Source organism: Emydura macquarii, unplaced genomic scaffold (assembly GCF_026122565.2).
Source record: "Emydura macquarii macquarii isolate MOO-44397 ecotype Brisbane River unplaced genomic scaffold, CSIRO-AGI_Emac_v2 contig_3305, whole genome shotgun sequence".
Taxonomy (NCBI): domain Eukaryota; kingdom Metazoa; phylum Chordata; order Testudines; family Chelidae; genus Emydura; species Emydura macquarii.
The window spans coordinates 3880646-3904532 of NW_027133442.1; the positions used below are offsets into that span (position 1 = coordinate 3880646).

A 23887-nucleotide genomic window follows, 5' to 3' on the forward strand; every position below is an offset into this window, starting at 1 on the left:
CTGTTTCTGGAGTATATTCAAGGCAGGTTCATCTAGACTGCCAAGCCTATTTGCCATGTATTGGAGGCAAATATCTGGTCTCAGTTTCAGGAACTATATCTTTCCACCAAGCAGAGAAGAAAGCAAACACCTTCTTCAGAACTACAGCAACAAGAGACCAGATGTTCCATGCTGCCGGTACATGGGAGCTACTGTTTTATTACAGGAATAGGATGCTCACTGGGCACAGGCAGGGGCCCCATTGACTTCGATTAGCCAGACCTTCAGTTCCTCGTCTACCATGAAGTCAAAGCCGAAGAGCTGGAAACTCTGGTAGTGAAGGTGTTTGGTGCTGATTGCAGGCTCTATACACATAAGGCAGCTTCTGCGAAAGGAAAAATGCAGAATCTGATTTAGCAGGCATAAACATGTAAGAGCAATAATTCTAGATTCCTGGAGCAGACACACAGTATAGCGATCAGAAGGGCACAGTGCAGTGGGAAAAGCAAATAGAAACAGAAGTCTCTTGTGGATCAGGAACAGACTTGTTCCTCATACAATTACTACTTTACCCAGACAAAAATAATGATACTAAAAAAAAATCTGACTTATGCAAAAACATCTCTCTGTACTCGCTTAACTAAAGGCCTGATCCAAACCCCACTGAAGCCTTTCCATTGATTTTACTGAGAGTAGGATCATGGACCACAGGCTTTAAAAAAAGAAAAAGAAAAATGCACAAGAGCACAAAGAAGATTTCAAAGTAACTCTTTAAAAAAACCTATCATTTAGCATAACTCTGAAGCAGCTCAATGTGTTTCTGTGACACTCAATACGTTTTCTATGTTCTCCAAAAAAGCGGAATGGCATAAAGCCAAAATCTTTTCAAAGAGTGACACACAATAAGAGAATACTAATCACAAGCCCAAGAAGTGCTCTTGTTATTTGCATTTAGAACGACAAAACAACTACGGACACTAGACATGCAAGAGTGACCTCTCAGCAACATGGATATGACCTAATTAACTGCCTTTACCCATTATAACAGGATTTCTCTCTCAAGTAGACAGTCGGGATTATTATTCACTGCGCAGGGTGCCTTGACAAACTAACAAGCATAGAGAATACAAATACATGTTCATATGTACTTACCCAGTATGTGTGTATGCATACATAAGTACACACACTCCTGGATTTATTGACTAAAGAATAAACATTGTGCACATGATAAGCTGTCTGGGTTTTCATCAAGGCAAAGCAAAAGCATCTTTGTAAGTGTGCCAAAAGTCAGTGATGCAGAGCTCTAGCCAGGGAGCTCCAACTATCATCGATGAGGGTGGTATCGTTAAATTGCCACAAATCTAATTAAAGTTTATGTTAAGTCTGAAGGAAAAGAGGTCCAATATATTCAGCAAAAGGGGGGCCAATGCTGGAAAGCCTTAACAACTGAGCAGTCCCCATGACTCCCACTGGGCTGCTCTTCAAGGCTACTGTTTTGAGTAAGAATTTGTAGGACTAGCACTAGGAGCAATGGTTGGGGGAGGATCCTGTTTTATATCATGCCTGATGCAGTATCACAGGCTGGCTCAGGTCCTCCTCTAGAGAGATGCCCCCAGTTCAGGAAAGAAAAGGGGCTGTGAGGAGGCCAGGTACAGCTTCCTGATCCACAAGCCAAAACTCCTCCAGCGCTGATGTTACAGCTGCCAAGGGACACCAGGGATCACGTGCCAACCGAGAACCAGGGGGGCACAGCTGCGCTCTGCCTTTCTCAATGCCAGAGGTAGGGGAGGTTGGCATAGGAGCGGCCTCTTCCAGCTTTGTGCCAGCTGAGAGCTTCCCCCACCAAGGAAAGTTAGGGCCAGATTCCTGTCCCTTTGTAAATGGATCAGGATGGGGGAAGGTGCCTGTTATCTAACTTCATTCCTTTTCATTGTACCTCACTGCAGCAGAGCCAGTGCCAGCCAGCTAGTATCTAGAATCAGTGGAGACTCTCATGGCAGTGGATTGGGGTGGGTGTGCTGAGTACAAGGAGGGTGTCAGCAGGGGGCTGTGCAGGAGGTATGCACAACTCCTACCAAGATTTCAGCTTCCTAGGGTTCCTATGTGCAGCAATGTGCAGGGACAGCGTGTGGACACATTGGGAGATCCAGCTCTGTGCATCTCCTCTCCCTGCATGGGAGGGAACAAATGCAAAAAGCACTGCAGACCTGGCTCCAGCTGCTGGGCTAGAGACTCGCCCCTCTATGCCAAGTCAAACTGAAACCAACCCAGGTGTGTAACACATGGCTTGACAGATCGATCTCAGAGTGCTGAGACAGAGTGAAGGGTGAACCAGTCCACAGAAATGCAGCAGTTTGGGTGAACCCTGCTGATTATCTGCTTGAGCAGGTGTCCAGAAATGTCAGTTCATGACAGAATGTCAAGCCATAATTCAGCAACTCTATGACAGAAACCAACTTCTTGTAACAGAAAACCATACCAAGAGGAATGTCTTTAAATAGTTCCTGTCATTTCTGAGGGAGTGGGTTTCAACAGGGTGTTATAATGAACACCAGCCTGCATCCTTATTCCTAGGCACATTTCTGGAGCGTTCTAAATAGTGAAATACTTTAGATTACAAAATCAATATAAAAGCCTGAGATCACAGTGCAGCCTTCTGCTTACAGTGGGAATGACTTTTCCTTCCCGGTATGACATCATCCCAAGCCTTCTGCATTAACTTGGTTCCTCTGAGAACACACAGACTTAGGAATTGCATAACCCATGGTCTATTCAGCCCAGGACCAACTTCTCCGGAGAAAACGACAAGAAACCAGATATTGAGCAATTATGGAATAATCTGGGAGCAGCAATGATTCCCCATATAACCAGGGGACTCCATCAATAAGCCAGAATTACATCCATTGAAAAAACGAGTCAAAGAACACGGAGTTTGCAATGTGAAACCCTCAAAAGTTGGGTAGGAAATGCCAGTATTAAGGTTGCCCATGCAACCTTAATTCAGCGCTCCTGTGTGTATGTATTGCAATACAGTCTGTAATTACACGATCACGTCATTTTTCCCAGAGGACCCCACTTCATTCAGTACACGGAATAGAGCTCTAAGTGAATGAAGCAACCCTTCGGTAGTTCTTTGTATCGTCTCCACCCTTTTAACAGACTTGCTGAGCACCTCCAGATCCCAATAACATCTGTTAGAGTTATAAATACTCAGCACCTCTGAAAATCAGGCTCCAGTAGTCTCAAGCAGACACCTAATCAGTAAAGCACCTGAAATTAGTGGAAATTTTGGTGAATTTTGTCCTACATATCTCTGTAAATATCTAAATATATATATATATCTGAATAAGTAGAATAGGAAACAAAAATGGCTCCATTCACCCTGTGGAAATTCTCTAGACTAGATAAGCCCAGAAGGTCAACTTCATGCTTTACCTCACACTTCCTATGTGACCTTGGGCAAGTCACTTAACCTCTCTGTACCTCAGTTTCTTGTCAGTAAAATGGGGATAATGATACTTTTGTCTGTCTCGTCTATTTAGACTGTGAGCTCTTTGGGGCAAGGCTTGTCTCTTGCTGTGTGCATGTACAGTCCGTACCACAATGCTTCCCCAATTGTGGTTGGTACCTCTGGGTGTTACTGTAACACAAATAACGAACAAGTTACCTTATTATTTGTTTGATCTGCAATAACAGGCTACTTTCCAGTGTAATGTTCAAAGAATGCATCAAATACTGATTGAACTCCTCAAAGAACATTTCGTTCCCTTCTTCATACTTTCCATAGTTTTTAGAATATTCCTTCTGTATGCAGTGATTGGTCAAATGGCAGGTTTTGTCTTGGAAATTAGCACTATTGTATGGTTCTGAAGAGGTCCGCAGAACGCCTTCTCTGTAGAGGTAGATATTATATTGGTGATCCACTAGAACCCAGCTTCTGAAAATTAGAAGAACACTAAATAGTTTTGCGTTTTTTTTGGTTTTATTTTTTAAGTCAGCATATGAGATCAAATGCATCTAATCAGATTTATTGACCATATTTCACTCATCCCTGTGCATTTTTTCTAACCTTTTTGAGTAAGGATTGAAAGGCAATCTAAATATTAATAGAAAACGTTACCTAATATCAAACTTGCGATGGCCTGGCTCTAACAGCATAGGTTTTTCAAGGTATTTCTGAATCACATGCACTTGTCCTTGATCATCTATAAAGTTCAGAAGTTCAGTAGCCTCTGAAGAAATAAGAATTCCTTCACCTAACATGAAAAATAGCAAAGGTAAAATAAAGCAAATTTCACAGAGATGAATAATGGAAATACTTATTTTAAAAAAGGATTTTGAAGTACACCAAAATATATAAAATGCCATATGTTATCGGGTCTCTTAGTGCAGCAGATTTGGCATTTTGACCATGCTTAAGAACGTGGAGGAAAAAGCCTCTCTGGCTAATAAAGATGTTCCTCTACATACCCAGACATGTCTAGGCTTCAAGACAAAGGAAGAGTTTCAGCTATAAGAGTTACAATTGAAAATACACATTTAGATCTTAGGACATCTATGTACTTAACAGTTCCAACTGTCTGTGTGGTTAAGTCTTGTCTAAAATTGGTGCTTCATGGCTTCCACTGTTTTTCTCAAGTTCTTTAACTACCACACAGAAATTTTCTAAGACACCAATTAGCAAAAGGGGTTTATCGTGTGTTTTTGGTGTGTTTCAGATAATTTTTCTCAGACAAAATATACCATTCCAATTTACAGTAAAGACTGATAAAGCGATCTCTGTGAAACAGAGAGATGGGAGCTACAACTCCACAACACACTTATCAGGGAAACCTCCCTCCCACAAAAATCACTGCCCAGCAGCAACACATCATCATCACGTATGCAGACACTTCAGGCCTGAAGTAACCTCCAGTAATCTCACCTGGCCTCCAGGCTTTCTGCGTTGAATCCAGTTAATTTTTCAAATACCTCTAGCGATCATGTCACTACTTCCTGATGGCGATTATTCCATTGCCTGACTGGTCTCCCTGTCTAGAATTATTTTTGTATTTTCTAGGGGGCCTATCCTGAACACCCAAATAACTTTACTCAGATATAGTCACACTGACTGCATGGGCACTACATGCATGAGTTAGGTTATGCATATAAATGTTCACAGGACAGGGCTCCCCAACCCAGCTTTAAAACTTTACTTCTCATCTTATGCCCTGTTACCACCTTAAAAACAAATCCCCTTTGGCTTTTTATTGATATTTAGGTCTCCTTTTCATCCTATCCAGTCTCCTCTTACAGAACGTGCCCTCTAACACTTTAAATCATTTTGACAATTCCTTTTAGACTCTCTGCTGTTTAATCCATGTCATTCTTGGAGCAAGTTGTGATGTAAGACTGAACAAAGAGGAATCATCACCCTGCTGATCTTAGAAAGACATAATAGAATAATATTTATTTTCTCCCAACTCAGCCTGCACACCAATGTTTAATATATCACAGCCAAGTCTCTTTCCATATTGCTGCCATATAAATGGCTTTCTTCCATATTCCATTTCTGTTCACTATTTTCCTCCAGTGAAGTGCATCTGTTTAGGATGGTAATTATATGGACCCCTACACTGTACTATCTGGGTATCTCTCAACCATTAATGAATTTAGCCTCCTAACACCTGAGAGGTAGATGATAATCTCCATATTACAGATGAAAAACTGAAGCAAGGAGGGAATAAGTGGCTTGCCCAAGTCCATGCAGAATCTATGGATGATCCAGAAACCAAAACCCAGATCTTGGTCCCAGTCGAGTGTTTTAACCCAGAAACTCTCTTTCCTTTCTTGGTTTACGACTCATCTGACAGATGGCACACAAACAGCACAATTACACCTTCCACCATGTGGGTGACTTTGAATTTAAACAAAGTAATTTAAGTTGCCTATATTTTCTATGCTACTCCTCAGTTTATTGAAGCTTTTTCTTCTAGTAAGGTTTTTGTTCCATTCATTGCCCAGCTACTCCTTCTGACAAATGTAATTTTACAAATGCTCACAGCAGTAGCTTTACTTCATTACAATCCAAGAGTGCAGAAAGAATAAAAAAAGAAATGGTTTTAAAAAGGGATAAGCCTATTACCAACATTTTCTCCAGTATGAAAGGACCCCATTTAAAAAGTTTACATCTATCTTCAAATTTCCTCCAACGTATGGCTGAAGTTGGCAATTGTCCCTTCCCCCCATATAATTTGAATACAAACATCCGCTTGTCATGGCAAGGTATTAGAAACAGAACACATTCTTGCCAGAATTTGGTAGGTCAACTGGTATTATTGGGATGTGATGCTCACAGTTACAGCCACCTGACACTCCTCAGAGAACCCCTGATTCTTGGTTGTTTTAAACTTTGCCAAAATTTAACATTTTAGGCTGAAATCTTCTCTGCTTTGGTCTTTGTCTCCCACTACATTTTTGAAAAATCTGAGCAAACCTAGGGCAACCATTTCCAAGGTGGAAACTAGGGGAAAACAGGAAGTTTTGCCAGTGCTTACAGAAATTCCAGACTATTTTGAACAGCTCTAACAACTCCATGATTTGAGCAGAATCTTAAGATTTAGGGGAGGGGCAGGCTTGCCATCAGGGAGGTTCCTTTTGCTTTCCCCATGAAGTTACAATGGTTTAACATCACTGTCAGCACATCCATGGTAGGATTTTTTCCATACTTGCTCCCCTATTTTCTGAATGTTCCAACTGTGCAAACTCCCAGGCTCTGCTGAACTTCTTTGTCTGCAAGCCTTCCTCTACCAAAAATAACCTCTTTCTTACAAAGATTAGATGGGGAGCAGCATGTCCATTTTTTCATTTTGATGAAGTCAAGCCTTCTCGTAGGTCACATCTGAGGAATATGAATGACAGACCAGAGTGACAGGAAATAGATACTCTAAAGGACAATCTTCTGGCAATATCTATCCACTCTGATTTTCAGCGGGATGGTTTGACTATTTCACTGTCCATTAACATGAATACATTTTTATAGGCACCTTGTATAGGAATTTATACGGTTTTAAAGTTTTCTTTTAGCATTACTTGGTAGCTTTTTTCCTAATATTGGATCAAAAGTAATTTGAGGACTTATACATGACAAATTATAATTTTCCAGAGAAATTATGTGTCTTTATTAACTCTCATTAATCAGCATGATTTTCCTTTAAAGTACTGAGATTTTCCTCAGACTTGAGTTTTCTGACCAGGATTTCTGTAAACAATAAAACCAAGCATGGGGCTAGTGTGGTGGCTGAAAGGCCTCTGGACCAGACCCTCGCTGACATGAGTCAGCATAGCTCCACTGTTTGAGGTGGTTATGCTGACTGACATCAGCTGACAATCTGGCCAGTTCCGCACCCGAAGTGAGCGGGTCCTGAGGAAACCACAAGAACTGAGATTTTTAGCTTCACTCTGAACACAAGCAGTAGCAATTTTAAGGCGGTGGAGGATTTGGTTTCATGTCTCCTATTCCAGCACACACACATCTGTCAGAGTGTCTTATCTTCTCCTTCCTCTCTCTCTCTCGTGGTTTTGGTCTCAGTACCTCTCTCCTTTCCTTGTTTCTGTTTTTGCCTCCCTTTGGTCTTCTCCCCAGTGTCCCCTCCAGTAATGCCAGCCAGGAGCACCGAGACATCACGAGATGGTGGGGTAAGAGCTGCCTTCTGGTGTCTTAGCCTTAGCAGGTAGCAACAACCCACCTCCATGTGTGCGCATGTGCTCATTTCAGGTTCAAAGTTCCACCATGAATGCACACACAGAAATGCAGGTGCTTCCCCAGCAGCTGCTGGAGGGGGACCCCCTTGTTATCATCCGAAATCCTCTGCGATAGGGAGCTGCCAGTCGATTCCTCTCCTTCCCCCTCTCTTATCACTGGTCTGAGACACATTAGTACAACAGACCTTACCACTATCCTGCCTCCCTTTCTGCTCCACCCACATTCTCCTCAGACTCCTGTCCTCCACCTGCTCCTATAATCATCTGACCTCTCCCTAACCCTTATTTTCCTTGCCATGCATATTTCCCTGCACTCCCCCATCTTCCTTCTACTCCCATGCTCTTCCGCTGCACATTTCCACCCCTACCAGTCTCCTCCTCTCCCTACATTCCCTCATTCACTTAAGGCTCTTCCTAACCTGAACTCTCCATCAGGCTCTCTGCCTGTAACCCACGTTGCTCTGGCTTTGTTGCAGGACACACCTCCTGTGCCACGTCTCTCGCTGGAATCTTCCCCACATAGAGCTTTGCCGGGAGTAATACTGGATGTTTGTGGTATCAGGTAGAGTAGGTCATTACTGGTCACTTATTCATCCCCCAAACCTTAAAGAGTGTGTAGGTTTGTACTTTTAATCACTGCTGATGGTTCCCTAGGAGCAGAGAGGAGACCACAAAATGCCCCTGCTGGTGCAGAGAACAGAGTTCTATATGGTATTTATGTAAAAGCCCACAGTAAAGAGCACATGCTTCTATCAAATAGGCATGTTGCAACCGTGGCTAGACATGATTCAGAGGAAGAAAAATCAACCCAGTTTTTTTAAAATTATAAAAATCAAACAAGAACAGAAAAGGTAGAGCATCTTGACAGGAAACAAACCTTTGGCACCAGCTGAGGATTTGGCTATCCACACGTTTCCCTGCCCACTTTCCTTTCTTTTGTTGTAGGATGCCAGGAACACTTCCCTTTCATCCGTCCTGGAGTTGTTTATAAGATGGCGAATTCCATTCTGTGCCGGAGCCATGGGAGTCTTTAGATTAGTTGGATAAATCATATAGGATTCTGGGAACCATGTGCAGGATTCTGATAACTCAGGGCTCGTCTTGATTAGCCTAGTTAGAGAAGATAACCAGTCCATTAGCCTTGCTAATCCTAGAACATGCCAGCTCCCAAGATATACTTATTAAATGCAGGTTAAATTATCATGAACATGGGCCTTTTTCCTGCTAATGAATATGATTAATGCATATCCAACACTAATAACACTGTACTGTATATATTTGTATTAACTTGCTGAAAATAGTCTTCTCTATAAAGCTGCTACAGAAAAAAAAAATAGGACAAAATATTTTTTAAAAACCAGCAGTGATGCTACAAGACTGAGATTTGTGTAAATTCTTCTGTCTCCTAAAGATGTTTTTGAGCACTCATCTTTCTAAATAAATGTTACAAATCACCGATCTAGATCTTTCTATTTCATCTTTAATATTTTTGCCTTTTATCATGAACTAGTGTCATATTTTGTAATAATTAATAAAAATGCAGCCATACAGCTAGATATTGCAACATTATCTGCACAAATCTTTTTCAGAAGCCAATGAAGACTTTTCATTGCCAATCTTGAGTTCTAACACAGAAGCCCCTGCAAAAATTGCTGAGCATTGGAATTTGGTCAGGAAAGATGCAGTAATCAGAATAGTGAACGAGGATATTCAGAAAAGTAATTTTGGAGCTATATATCCCACTGATGTCAGTGGAAGATTTCCCATTGACTTTATTGATCTTAGGATCAGGTCCTTTAAGAACTACTGAAGCCAAGGACATAGCAAAGTTAGTTTTATATGCTGAGGCCCCCACCCTGGGGTCTTTACTCACTTTGGTCTCTCCTTGGACACATGCTATTGGTTTCACTTAAAGCAAGAACCGAGCTATTTGATTTATGACATTTTCTATACATTTATGTTTCTGTTTTTGAACTGAGGTAAGTTAGTTTCAAAATCCTTTGTCAAAATGATTTTGTTCAGACTCACAGGGGATTTTTAAGCAATTACAAATGTTGGTGACCCTGGGATTAAGAGGGAAGTCAGCTACAGCTTTAGAAGAGACAGACACTGACCACAAAGCACTAGCTATAGAGAAATAATTCTGTGAATCGCAATGAACGGTATGAAGTAAACTTCTCTCTGACACTGGCTAATTGTTTACATCATATCTACATAAAAAAGGCCTGTGATTTCTAGAAGGGTTTTTTAAGGAACATAGCCATGCAGACCCAAGGTTGCATTTGTATGTAAATGACTGTGATGGGCGGGCTACAGAATGATACTATATATTATATACTTTAATGCATGCCCCGAAACCTGTCGCTTGTGTTATAATAGTGATGTCAAACAGGTTGAGGAGACCAGGAGCTTTGAAATGAAGATGCTCTAACAGAAATAGAATTCAGCCCCCACGTCATATTTTAATAAACCAACTCAATATTCCATATAGTTAACAAACAGAAGCATGTGCACCGCCCCTTGCAGGAGATACTGGCATCGCGGATTATTATGAAACTCAGTCTCTGAGTCATCTCTTTTGAAAAAGATGTCTTCTGGCAAAAGGAGTCTCCTGATCTTGTTAGCTAGAGGCATATTGCTGTTTAAGTCTCTATAAAAAATGAATAGAAATAGTAGAGTTGAAGCAAATTTTAAAAATATATCTATCAGCAGAAAGAGAATGTTGCAGTTGTCGTCTCTTTAGGTCCAGATTTTAGAACATCAGAATGGCCATACTGGGTCAGACCAATGGTACATCTAGCCCAGTATCCTGTCTTCTGACACAGGCCAATGATAGGTGCTTCAGAGGGAATGAACTGAACAGGTCGTCATCATCAAGTTATCCCTCCATGTTAGGAAACACCATCCGCTGCTCTTGCATCCCCAATTTGACATGCAGCATCAGTTGCAAGTGCAAGTAATAGAATTACACATACAAATGTTGCTTGCCCATGAAAATCAGAGTCAGGATATGAAATGCTGTTATTTGTGCACACAAGTGACTGCGTAGAAAAAAGACACATGCAGCTTCTGAAGATTGCTGAAGAGACCCTGAATAGTAGATCTTTAAAGGCAAATTTTGGAGCTTTTTCTCAAGCATCATACAAACATATTTAACAATTAGCTCCATTATTAGAAGAAACATTTCTGCAAACACTCTTAAAGGTTTCAGTGGAATCCTTACTTTACTAAGGAAGCTTTGCGACAAAGCTTGTCAGCTCCCCTGTAGTAATTTACCATCTGCACAAGTCCAGGTTCGTGACCTACAAAAGAAAATGGAGAGTTAAGAAACAAAATTTTCAATTTAAAAAAAAAAAAAGGAGGTGGGGACGGAGAACACTGATTGCTGAGGAACTCTAGGGAAGAAAAAAAAAAAGAAACCGGACCATTCTGCTATACAGTACCCCAGACAAGCATGTGATGCTGATATTGGACCCAGGCTGTACTGAAAATATTAATTCATGCCATCAGCGAGATCAACCTATTCAAACCTATTTTAACTGAGATATTTTCCTCTTACATCTCACAGAGTAATGCCTTGCTAATTCACACCAATGGCTGGTAGACCCACTGTGAATTATCTACTTATTATGTATTGTTCATATTGTGGCTGTACCTATAGTCCACTGTTATAAGCTCTGAAGAAATACATAGTAAAGACACAGTCCCTGCCCCAAAGGGTTTACAATCTAAGACTAAGGCAAGAGAACAGCTGGAGACAACAGTCAGACCAGGAAAGCGCAAGGAGACAATGACATTTGTGAATTACCCAATAAATGGTGGGACAAATTCAAAGGATGATTATGCATCATGAAGCGCATCTTACCTATGCTTGCCAACTGTAAATTAAACCTATTTCTGGCGGTAAGTCATACATACGAGGCCATGCCTTTGGCTGTGCTTGCAAAGAAAGGCCTCACGTTCTCCTCAATGCCAGTTCTATGTAACGCAATCACATCTGAACACCCTCTCTGGTCAACTCTGAACTTTAAGGAACCACTGTAGGCACCAATGGCCAGAATCCAACTGACACTGGGGAACATCAGAAACCCTAAAGAGGGAAAACGGAACACATGGAACTGCTGCCGGCTATTTAGCAAAGCCACCGCTCCAAGCACCTCTGCAAATGGCTATTGATCAAACAACAGTTTGAGGACCAAAATTAACATCTTCCAGCATAACGGTCCCCACTTCATCTCTGCCCACCCTCCCCAGAGAATTTAACACAGCGACACCCTGAAGAGAAATAACTGCTCTCCCTGCTAGGAGCCAGGAGGCAGCTGCTCAGCCAGCAGGGGCAACAAGAGGGAGAAAAGGCAGCTTCCTTCAGTCCTTCTTAGCTTCCTGCCTCTTCAAAGCCTCCTCCGGGTGGCGGAGAGAGGGCACAGCCATCCTGTCCAATTGAAGTGGCAGAAAGTTACTTGGTGGGGGAGACAAACACAGCCCCAGGCATGGCAGGGAGAATGGGGACCCTGCTGTTGGGGAAAGGGGTGAGTGAACCCCTGGCAGGGAGGTGAGAGGAGAATGGGGGACACAGAGCCACAGACATGAGGCAGGGAGTGGGGAGAGCTGCAGGGAGGGGGATGGGAGGGAAGAACTCAGAGAGCTTGGGAGGGAACAGAGGGATGCAAGGCGTGCCTGGTGGATGCAGTGTGTGAGGCTGACACTAGCTACCAGGGCGAGACCACTTCGTTTGTATATTTTGTAAAAAAATAATGAAAAATAACGAGCTGAGACCTCAGTCCAGCACTCTGGTATTACACGCCATCAACTCTTCTTCAGAGAAAGCACCATTTTCCCCTCTGCAAAGGAGTGGGTGGGTTAGTAAAGCACAAAGTAGCAAGGTTCTTCTGTAACTGCACTCAGAAGACAGTCTGCAAACTGCCTTCTGGTGCTGAGCTGTGTATAATGCATGCTCCTAGGACCTAGCCACTTCGCCACAGGTTTGCAAGGATAGCTGCACACACAGAGATACTGCCAGAGTATTACAAGATGTAATTTACACAGTATGTAGCTTCCCTCAGGGCATGATTTTTGCCTCACTTGCTCACACTGTGTAGCACCTTGCCCTGCCAGTAGTCTCACTAATTGATTTCAAGGGGGCTGATTGTGGAGGAAGGTATTTCTCATTGTAAGGGCAGCAGAATGTGGCCCAGTGTTTCCTGACCCATTGGCATCATTAAAAAAATAATGTATTGAAAGTTAAAGTGGACAAGACTATCTTAGTAGGGATTCCAGCCCGTCTAACTAAAAAGACCTTGTTCACCCAGATTGGCATCTAGTCCAAGAGCAGCGCATGGCTTTCATTTCAAAAGGTTTCTGGCAGATCACAGCTCTTTACCAAATACTGAATGGGTCCATGAGAGCCGTGCAAAGCTGCTGGTCTTGCTTCAGACAGAGGACTCCGCACGTATGAAGCCGCTCCTTATCTCCGAGTGCAGGCCGTTGGCCCAGTCAATGAAAGTGTTTGATTCAACATTCTTGAGGGATCCATTCACCTCTGCAGATGACACAGCTGTGTTTGCTGACCAGCGCTCTCTATTGATTGATTAATTTTCTTTCAACTGTTTATACAAAGGCAACACCACTTGGCAGTGTCAGGAGAGCACAGCATACCACCACACGGAGGAAGAGATCAGAGAGCACTTCTTGGCCATGCTCAATACCACCTAACCCAACATTCTCATTTTACTTCAGAAGTCACTTTCCAATTGGCGATCCTCCTAATGTCCTGACAATCCTGATGCTTGCCTCTCTGTTTAGCAGGTTTCATACCAGAACCCCATTCTCCTTTTCCCTCTTATGTCCTGTCACTGCTCTTCCTCTTGTTTGAAAGAGCTCTCGAAGAAAAAGGAAGGAAGAATGAATCAAACTTGTTGAAGCTGCAAAATAAAATCTTCTGATGGCTTCCCTCCTCCACCAGCCCAGAAAGATGCTTTTTTTGACCAGGCTAGTCAAGGAAGGTATGCAACACTAGCATCTTTAAGAACACAGGATTGTTCAGAAAGCTGCAAGCATGAACATTCTGCCCTGACCGGCAGATTACCATTAGAAATGTTGAAATGCCAATGGTGTTTCTGGGGGACCCATCCTACCCTTTATTCATGAAGCCACACACTGGCCATCTCGACAGTACCAAAGAAAGATTCAACCACCAGCTCAGCAGGTGCAGAATGACAGCTGAATGTGCTTTTGGTAGACTGAAGGGGTGCTGGTGGTGTTGACTCACTAGATTGGATCTCAATGAGAAAAATTTCAATGATTACAACTGCCTGCTGTGTCCTGCATAATATCTGTGAGGCAAAGGGGAGAAGCTGCCACCAGGGTGAAGGTAGTCTGTGGAGTTTCAACAGCCAGATACAAGTGTCATTAGAAGAGCTCAATGCAGAGCTGTGCATTTGAACGGGCAGTTTAATGGTCAGCCACAGCAGTGTTCTGTGCTGGACTGTTCTTTGGGTCTGCAGCTTTGGGTGTTACTTGGAATTGTGTGAAGTTTGCTGTCCATTTATAAATATGACTGTTTTCCTGAGCCTATGAGTTATGTGGTACTTGCTGCATATTTACAAGTACTGTGCGCTCTGAGTACTGCTATGCATTCTGCAATGCGTGTTGTAAACTAATAATTTTACTTTCCAAAAACAGAAATGTGTTGAGTGGCAAAAACAGTGCAGAGAAACAATGTGCACAAAACAACACCTAATTCACGTTTAAAGTTCATAGTGCGTTAACAGCATGGGACTTTGAAATTGGGAGGAAGCAAATATTTCTGTCCTCTTCAGTGCACTAATGCAGACCGTTAACTGTGGTTCTCACAGCTCAGTGTATGTGAAGCTGTGGTTTTCCTTGCAGTCTCCTGGCATGATGCTAAGGATATGGATGCAGACTATGATGCCATGTAGAATGCTGGGGCCGGGTACAGGGAGCTGCTTACATGTGATTCTCCAGGAACCTGGGATTTTTGGACCAGGGACTGCAGCATTTGTATGTGCTGCCTGAGAAGACCTATTATGTTCTGGTGCATCTCTCCTGTCCGCTTTTTCCTTTTCCATGCTGTCTGCCATGTCAGCCCTCCAGGCTTTTTGTTCATGATCCGATGCAGCACTGGCCTGCATGATCTCACTGAACATAGTCTCTCTAGTCCTTTTCTTTCTCCTCCTCCAGGTCAGGGGTTCTGCAGCTGTGGAGGAAGCACCTCTCAAGATCTCAACACCAGAAGCTGCTGATAAAACAGACAGATGGATCAAATTTACAGTCACAACAGAAAGAGAAGTTTCCAAACTCCCTTCCCTTATTCCCATGAAAACTTTTAATAAGACATGCTTATTGAAACTTCAGCTTTGGAGCACTCAGCACAGCACTGCTCTCTACTCTCAGTCCTGGTGAGTATGGCCCACCAGGGATCAGGAAGGAAGAGAAAGAATTTTTGGAGCATGAAACAACAAAATTTGGGCGCCTATTCCAGGGGTGTGAGTCTAGGGCAATGGCACAGAGTACTGGCACTATTTTCCACAGGTGGTAGTGATTTTAGCTGGTATCAGACTCTGGAGGGTTACAAGGGCACAGAGCTCAGCTGCTACTGGCATCCTGAAGCTGCCTAGGCCATATGCCACTAGCCTGTTTGCTGCAGTGGTGTTAGCTGAACTCATTGCGGAGTGGTGTGGGAATGTGTCCTAGCATGGAGGAAGAAGCAAGGCAGCCGCCCATCAAAACCTTTAGGAGAAGGTTGCAGAGTACCTCCATGAAAGTTGCATCGAGATCTCCCGTGGGGATACAAGGGCTATCCCTATGTACATAAACATCAGCCTAACCCAACAAGGGAATGAAATGCACATGCCAGTTCTACCTCTATCTGTTGGACTCTTCTCACATGAGTAAAATAATGAACAGTTGATATCTGGGCTTTAAATTTAAACACTGTAAAGAAAGATGCATGCACACACTCACCTGAGGTCTCTTCCCCTTCACTGGGCTTGTCTGTGCTCTGCTGCACGTACTGGCTAGACTGTGGCGGAGTCTCAAAAAGGTCTGGAGTCCCTCATTGTGTTCCTCCGCTTCCTTCTCACTGTTCATGGCAGGGGGTCTATTTCCTGGGCTCCTCCAAGGTATACATGGTGCTCTGCGGGATACCGGTGGGGTCTCCGCCAAGTATGGCATGTAGTTCATTGTGAAAGCGGCAGGGTCAGAAGCTCAGCACCAGATCTACTGTTGGCCTCCCTGGCCTTATGGAATGCCTGCTGCAGTTCCTTTGTCTTCATGTGAAACTGCTACTGTTCCAAACAGTGCCCCTTTGTCTGCATTCCCCATGCAATCTGTTTGCAGATGTCCATGTTTCTACAGCTGGTCTGCAGCTGTGGTTGCAACAATCTCTTCTCTCTCTCTGCTCCAGGCAGGAGCATGTCTAGTGTGTCAAGCCGGTGTGGCTGGTTAGGAAGTTGCACACAAGTTAGAGCTTGGCAAGCTGGGCAAACAGGAAAAGGCATTTCAAAAACACTCAGGAGGCTTTAAGGGGGGGCATTTGGCTTCTCGTTTCTGTGACCCCTGGGCAGTGGAGTTCACAACTGTGACCACAGTGATCACTGTCAAAGGGAATGTATCATTTGGGGACAGCTGCTGGAGGAGCGTTAGGGTTGACATAGGTCATGCAGTGTCTATACTCTCACTGCATCAATCTCAGGAGGTTGACCCTGGCTCCAGGCCATTCAAGGAGATGGTTTTACTGTGCTGCCATAACAGGGCAATTAAATTGGCTGGAGACAAATTTAAATGTACAACACATGCACAAATAGGTCAATGTAAGGCAACTTATGCCGACCTAACTTTGTAGTGTAGACCAGGCCTGAGGCTGTGAAATAAAGAGGATCCAAAATTTTATTCTTCCCTGAGATATTTGCCTGGGCACTTAGGCCAAAAGACAGGAGCCAACAACACTGAAAAATCAATCACCTGTAAAAATCAAGTTGTAAGCTTCAGTGTTGCATCTGGAACACAAGTAATCTGCACAAGGAATATTTTGTTATTCAGAGAATTTAAAAGGCCACTTGCAGCTTGAAAATCACATTTCTGTCAAAAATATGGTACCTTGTGGTATGATAATGACAAGTACATCTCTGATTGCTATCACTGAAAGATGTTAGCCAGATTTATTTCTTTTTTCAGTCTATCCACTTTGTGGTTTAGACAGCACAAAATTGGCTGTCAGTTAATCAGTTTCTCCATTGCTTAAAAAAGCATCTATAGGGGAGCAGAAAAATCAGGTTTTTTACAAGGGTATTTTAAACTTTAAAAATATCATTTCATATTAGGTAAAGGGAGCCTCATCAAAACCAGGAACATTAAAAATTGAGTTCATTCTTAAAAATTCAAGATGTCAGTGTCACTAAGAAAAAAATCAGCTAACAAACTTCTTGAGGAGACCAGAACCATGTACAAACTGAAAAGAGAGATGAAGAAAAACTTGTTACAATGACTGACTGACATTCATGGATAGCTTTTTAATCTTTACTAACCAGCTGCCCTAAAGCAAAAAATAACAGAAAAAGGAAGAGTGAACACCAGGGATATTGGCCCTGTCAGTTAATCATTCAACAGGAGCTGTTGTTTTAAGAACTGGGTATTATATTCTAATTTTATTACTATATTTTCTTTATTTAAAAGAAAGAGAAATCCATTATGCACTTTTTAATTGTGTTACTACTAGAAGAGATTATTCTATTGTTCTTTTTTGCCATTGTATTGATACACATGCGCTTTAAGAATCTTCTGTTAAAAAAAAAACAAATACAGGCCAAAAAAGGGATGGGGTGGGAAAATACACAGCAAAATGCTGGAGGGAATGTCATTGCAAGGGGAACCATTCCTAATGTTAGGGAACAGATACAGAAGCTATTTCAGGAATATATCCCCACATTCCTATTATGGGATCAGGGAAATGTCCCAATTTACTGAAATTAAGCAGAGATAGATACCTGTCTAGAATAATCATTCTGACGGCAGCCAGTAAACATATTTCATTGCAATGGGGCAGATTAATTCTCACCAAACACACAGAGATCTCTCAACTTCTGTACATTGCTCTCCACAGGAGAAGCTCTCGGCAGGATCGGCAATGACATTGCATCTGTTCTCATCATTCTTCAACTGCCTCTCTTCCCCCACCCCGGTTCCTATACAACAGTTAATGCAGCCTTAATTTCCCTCCCTCCCCCTGCATAGTTTTAAGGCCAGAAAGGACACTTACAATCATCTAGTCTGACCTCCTGCATAACAAAGCCCAGGGAATTCCACCCACTGATTCCTGCATCCACCCCAATAATGTGTGGTTGAGCTAGAGCATATTTTTAGACAGGCCATTCTTAATTTAAAGACTTCAAATAACTGAGAATCTACCCCTTGCCTTAGTAAATTGAACCATGGTTAGTTTCCATCACTTAGAAATTTGTGCCTTATCTCCACTCTGCATCTGTCTAGCTTCAGCCTTTGTCTTCTAGATTAAAGAGCCTTCTCTTATGAGACATCATCTCTCCATGTAGGTAATGATTACTTTTCAGTGGAACACTCCCTCTGTGCTAAGGAATGCCCCCCTTCAGGAGGGAAAGGAGGGTCTAGGGGCAGTAGCATGAGTCCCTGGCAGAAATGCCAGGCTGTAAGAGAGGGGAAGGTGCAGCTGCAAAGGGCCTCCATGCAGATGGGCCTGTTACCTACAGCAGAGCCCCTGGAATCTACAGAAGGAAGAGGTGGTGAACCCCAATTTACGGAAAATCTGCAAGAGGCTTGTGGAATTTGCTTCCACTTAGTTTTCTGTGTGTGGGCGTATAGAGTAGGATGGGAGGGGAAAGGGACGAGGAGAGGTCTGGCTATATCACTGCTAAACAAATACCTTCTATAGAAATGTAGCTGACAAGAATAAAAGAATGACTTACTGTGAGCACTGCATTAACAACTGAACTCTCAGAGGAAAAACATGGCAAGTGAGACAAACTGGTTAAAAATAAACTATCCACATGAGTTTTGTAGTAGACTACACACTGCCTCAGCTTTGCTTCATTCTCCTAGTTCATAATTCTATTGCTATGCAATCAAAGTTGACTTCTTCAACAATTCTGGCAATTTCAAAATTTTCTTCAAATTTGTAAAAATCCCTCTCCCAGTATCTAAAATTGTCATTTTAGGGGCTTGTGCTGGGCATATGCCTAGTAGTGAAATGTGGTCATATGTCCTACCAGGTATATGACTCCTAATATCAAACACCACAAATCAGTCCCTGTTTCTTTTTAAAATGGGACACCATCAGGTTACATATTCTATTTTGGTAAAATATTTTTTTAACTTGCAGTACCAACAACACTGTAAATCAGCCTAGTACAATTTGAATTGCCATCCTGCTCTGGGGAGTTTAGACTGCCATACACCAGTAACTAGAATTAGCTGTAACCTTGGCACAAGCCATCATGGTAAAGGGTGGGTGCATATATTTTGTACCAGGGTTGGTAAATTTCTTACGACAATTTTGTAAAATGGCTTTAAAGCTTATCTGTTTGCACCTATTGTAGATGTGCAGCACCAGCGTAAAGAGAGAGAGTTCAGCTTACCGTGGTTTGTATCACCACTAAGGAGGGATTAAATAAAATCAAACAACGTTTTCAATAAATGAAAAAAAACCCAAACCTCCTAGTGGGTGTGAGGTGGAAGGAGTGGAAATAGAGTGGGGAAGCAGCCATCCCACAGGCCCACCACCTACCTCCCCTAGCATGCCCATTTCTAGACCTGCAGAGCCAAACCACATGGACTTGGGAGCAAAGGGGGGAGCCTGTCACAGAGTTACTACGTCCCCAGGCCAGTTTCCATGATGGTTATTTTCCTGCCAGTCACATTAATGGATGAGTTATGTGAGCCTGGGCTCCGAACAAAGCAAACACAGAGCTGTCTTCTACTCAAGAAAAAGTATAAAATTTTCCATAGGAGCACCGCTCAGCTCCATAGTAGCTCAGTTGATACACTCTTGATGGCCAGTTCTGAATGAGAAGTGATTTAGGGCCTTTTATTTCTTTGGTTCACACCAAAGAAGTTTGATTCCTTCAATTTCCCCAATGTTTACACAGCCCAATTTTAGTTGTCTTCACCGGGTCAATCCCTGCATGCTACCAGAAGAGAAAACCCGATTTAGTTCTGTTAGATCCCAGGCAGGGATTTCTGGCTAGTGTTGCAGCATTCTTCTGGTGCCCTTAGCAAACACAAAGGCCAGCCTTGGATGAACCACACCTTCTGAGAACAAGATACTTGTATCCAAATACATCATGGCTGGCTTAATTCTGTTCTGACCATCTACTGAAGAGAAGCAGACAACTGTTTCAAATTTCACACAAAAAATTTTTACGAGTCATCTCTCTGTTCATTGGGCTAATTTCAAAATAAATTCATGCAGAATCATAAATTAACTCAAACTGCAGTGACAAAGGGATAAACTTTCATATAACAATCTGCCCAAATCTGTTTTATGAGGACCTAAAAACTGATCAAATCGTATCTTAGCACCACTTAGAGATAATTTTCCAGTGTCCCCCTTTACAAATGACTCATCTTTTTACATTAGAATATATATAAAAAAACAAATCTGCAACAACAAAATACATTGTATATCACATTTTGATACCACAGTATTATGATTAAATTACTTTTCTCCCATAGCTAAGCAGAACTAATTTTCTCCTGTGAGAAAACTTGTGATCATATGGAGAAAAGCAGAATGATGAACTATGGGCACAGGTTTGTCATACAAGAGTTGCGTGTTATATTAAGTCCCCCCCTCCCCGCCCCCTTGAGCCATGTTTGAATCATTCTTGATCCCAACCCCACCCTCAAGATTTCAGAAAAAGGGGGGGGGGGGGGCAGGGGAAGCTCTCAACACATGATTCCAAAAGTGGAAGTTCAAAAAGATGAAAAACACTGCAAGATAAAGAAATGTGTTAGCTATTCATTTAAGGGTCAGAGGGCTTTCTGGAGAAGGGAACACACAGGGATTAAAAGCAGATTGGGGTCTCTACCCTTGAGCACTTTGGGGGCTAGGTTAGGGGGAGCCCTGAAATCATTCAAGAAAGGGAGGTTACATATAAGAGACAGTTGGCCTTGTTTTCCATATCAGACTATGCAAAGTTTCATATAGCAATTTGATGTCATAAACACTACAACATTTCAATTTAAAATAATATGGTTGAAAGAACAAAAATCACTTGTCTGCTGCCGAAAACTGCAGCTATCTCATAATATAGCATCATGTTGCTGAGGTTTCTGATTCTAAGCATTCCTTTGTTCCTGTTTTCTAATATGATCAGATACTGCTACAAGCAAATGCAACAGAACCGAAACAAACAAAATGTTCAATGCAACATAGATGTGACCAGAAATGTTAATACCAGCCACTAATTTCTACAACTGTTTAAACTAACCTTTAGATAATAAAAATGCTGTATTTTATCAAAGGCTAACTTCATGCTACTGCTTATTAAAAATAAGAGCCAACATCACCACAATATATCTTCAGATATGATGCTGTACTTCCCAAAGGCAAACCCTCTGTTACTGCTGCTCTCATGCCAATAACCAAGTCCCTCCCTTGTTGCAGCAGACAACACCCAAATCTACACTCTGCAGCACACGCTAGTCACATATTAGTTTCCATTTCCCAGTGTGCAAAAGCATCTAAACATTCCCACAAACATGAGAGAACATCCTGTAATGGAAATAAATTACTTTGCACTATTGATTAAACAATAAAAAGCACAGGTTCTGCCCCAGTCAATACAAGCCAGTGTTAGTGTGTTGCACTGAACACTGATTGATAAAAAACAGCTGCCTGGCTATGTTGTTTCTTGGCCTTGCTCTGCAAGTGCTGCTTTTTCTCTTACCCAGTCTCCCAAAGGGCAATCTGTTCCTTTCCCCCAGCATGAGGTTAAATCGGGGATTGTCTCTTTTCAGCCTCTTCCATTGTCCGGTGGACAGGAGTATTTTGGACACTTCAGCATAGATGCTGCTGTTTTCATCTCGTACCACAAAAGTGTACATCATTCCATTAAATGCTAGCAATTGAAAGCAGTGCGGTTTGCAGCTAACTAAAACGTGTCTCCTCTAAGCTGCTGGATTCAAACAAGGAAACGAGCACAGCCAGGCATTTCTCTGGGCCAGATGCCTCCAGGCTCAGATTTATAATCTGCTCCGGAAGATCAAAACATTGATCCCTATGCAAACCCATAGAGCATGTGCTTGTCCCAATCCCCAGCTGTCGCCCTTCTCCTGCAAGGGAGGTTTGCCAGTATCCTCAGGTCAGAGCCTAGTCCATTTATTTGACCCTTCAGCATCTCCTGGAAGCTGCAGTGCCTCCTACATGGTCCCAGAGATCAGGGACAGCCCAGGATCTTCTCAATCTCCTCATGCCCACAGAGCCTGCATTCCGATTTCCACCAGCAGCTTTCCTTCCCCACAGTCTGTTTCACGGGCAATGGATCTGTCCAGGAGAGAGCAGCAACTCCAGCCCTTCCTCTCAGTAGCAGCTTCTCTTCCCTGCTAATTGCTAACTCCTCCTCCTCCCATTTCACTGCTGCTGAGCTCAGCTCACGGTCAGGGCAGGGGGGTACCGGATAGGGAGCAGAGCAGAGCAGAGCAGAGGGAGGGAGGTGTAGGCGGGTCAGGAAGAACCCAGGTCGACTCAAGATCAAGAAAGGAAGGGCACAGTGCGTCTAGAGGGCTCAGTTTAGTTCTCTTAGCGATGTTTGGGGCGCGGGCGGGAACCAGAACGACTTCGGCTTCATTTCTCCTGCACGGACCGACGGTTAATCCCTGCTCCTTGCAGCGCCCTGGCTCTCCTCCCTTCCTTCCTCACGCAGTACCGCGCCCTGTCCCTGGAGGGAGTAATGGTTTCCCGGCCAGCAGGGGCAGGGGCAGCCGCCAGGACGGGGCTGGAGGCTCAGGCTGGTGTGTACCCGGCCAGGTTCAGCTGCCCAGGGCTGGGGCGGGGCGTGAAATGGAAGCGGGCCTGAGCCGCTCACCCCAACGGGCCTCTGGGGGGGGGGGGGGGGGCTCGTTGGTGCCGCCCCTGCCCCCAGGCCCTGGCCGCTCTCGGCTCCCCTGGCTTCGGGGATCGCTGCGCGGGGCAGCGCCTGCAGGCCCCGCCGGGACTCGGGGTGCCGGGAGCCAGTCCCGGCCGACGGTAACTGTCTCCAGCGTCCGCTGCTTCCCTGTGGCAACTGACTGGCGACTAGGGCTGGCTGCCCAGTGCCCGCGAGGGCCACACTCAGCTGCCGGCCGCGGGGCTGGAGGGAGCCTGGGAGCGCCCACCCCGCTCAGACTCGGAGCCGGGCGGTGTTGCCAAGTCGCAGAAGGATGTACAGCGCCGGGCACCGGCACCGCCTTCTCCCGCAGGGGCGCGCGCTGGGGACAACGAGGGAGCGAGCCCGGCGGGGGCGCGCGAGCTGGCCCTAGCCCGGATCCGGAAAGCACAGTGAGACGGGCCGGAGCGGGTCGTTCGGCCGGAAGTGGAAGTGACGCTGCGGCCAGTCGAGGAGACCACCTGACCGACGCAGGGGTGTGTGGGGGGGTCGGCTCACGGTGCGCGCGCGTCACGCGGGACGGGAGTTGGGGTTGGCGGGCGAGCGCGCGCGGCTATTACTAGCCGGGCTGCTGCAGCCGCCGCCTGGTTACATGCAGCCGCACCCGCGAGCGAGCCCGGGAGAGGGGGGCTGACGTGCGCACTGCCCAGCCCGCCCCGCGCACACGGGCCTCGTCATCCTGCCGCTCCCGTCCTGGGCGTTCGCTGCAGGGAGGGGCGGGGGTGTGAGGGGGCCCGCGCAGGAGCGCGACGCGAGTAGCCGTTAACGGCAGGGACCGCCCCTCACCGCCCCGCTTTGAAATCACCTCAGCCCTCCCCTGGGTCCCCGGCTCGCTTGGCCGGGCACTGGAGCAGCGGGGCTTTCACGGTCCCCCGCCACTGCTGAGCTTGTGCTTAGCCCTCAGCCCGCGCTGCTCCGGTGGGGGAGCCTCTCCCAGCCAGGGTGCTGGGCAAAGCCCCGAGCGCGCCTAGGAAACGGGGGTGAGGTTTTGTCTCTGTTGCTCCTTTTCTCTAGCTTCTGCGGCGTGA

General features: G+C 44.4%; 1 protein-coding gene across 4 annotated transcripts in view; it reads right to left on the reverse strand.

Moving 5' to 3' along the window:
- TTL (tubulin tyrosine ligase) overlaps positions 1 to 23298 on the reverse strand; it is a 39945-nt gene extending 16647 nt beyond the window's left edge. The window contains exons 1-6 of one of the 4 annotated variants that reach the window (XM_067532790.1): positions 21663 to 23298; positions 10946 to 11024; positions 8600 to 8832; positions 4100 to 4235; positions 3647 to 3871; positions 221 to 364 (exon numbers count right to left, since the gene is read on the reverse strand). In XM_067532790.1, the coding sequence (XP_067388891.1) occupies positions 221 to 364; positions 3647 to 3871; positions 4100 to 4235; positions 8600 to 8832; positions 10946 to 11024; positions 21663 to 21822 (977 nt within the window). In that variant the 5' untranslated portion in view covers positions 21823 to 23298. Of the gene's footprint in view, positions 1 to 220; positions 365 to 3646; positions 3917 to 4099; positions 4236 to 8599; positions 8833 to 10945; positions 11025 to 21662 lie in introns of all 4 variants that reach the window. The other 3 variants (XM_067532789.1, XM_067532791.1, XM_067532788.1) reach the window with 3 other exon arrangements.
- Positions 23299 to 23887: the final 589 nt, after the last annotated feature.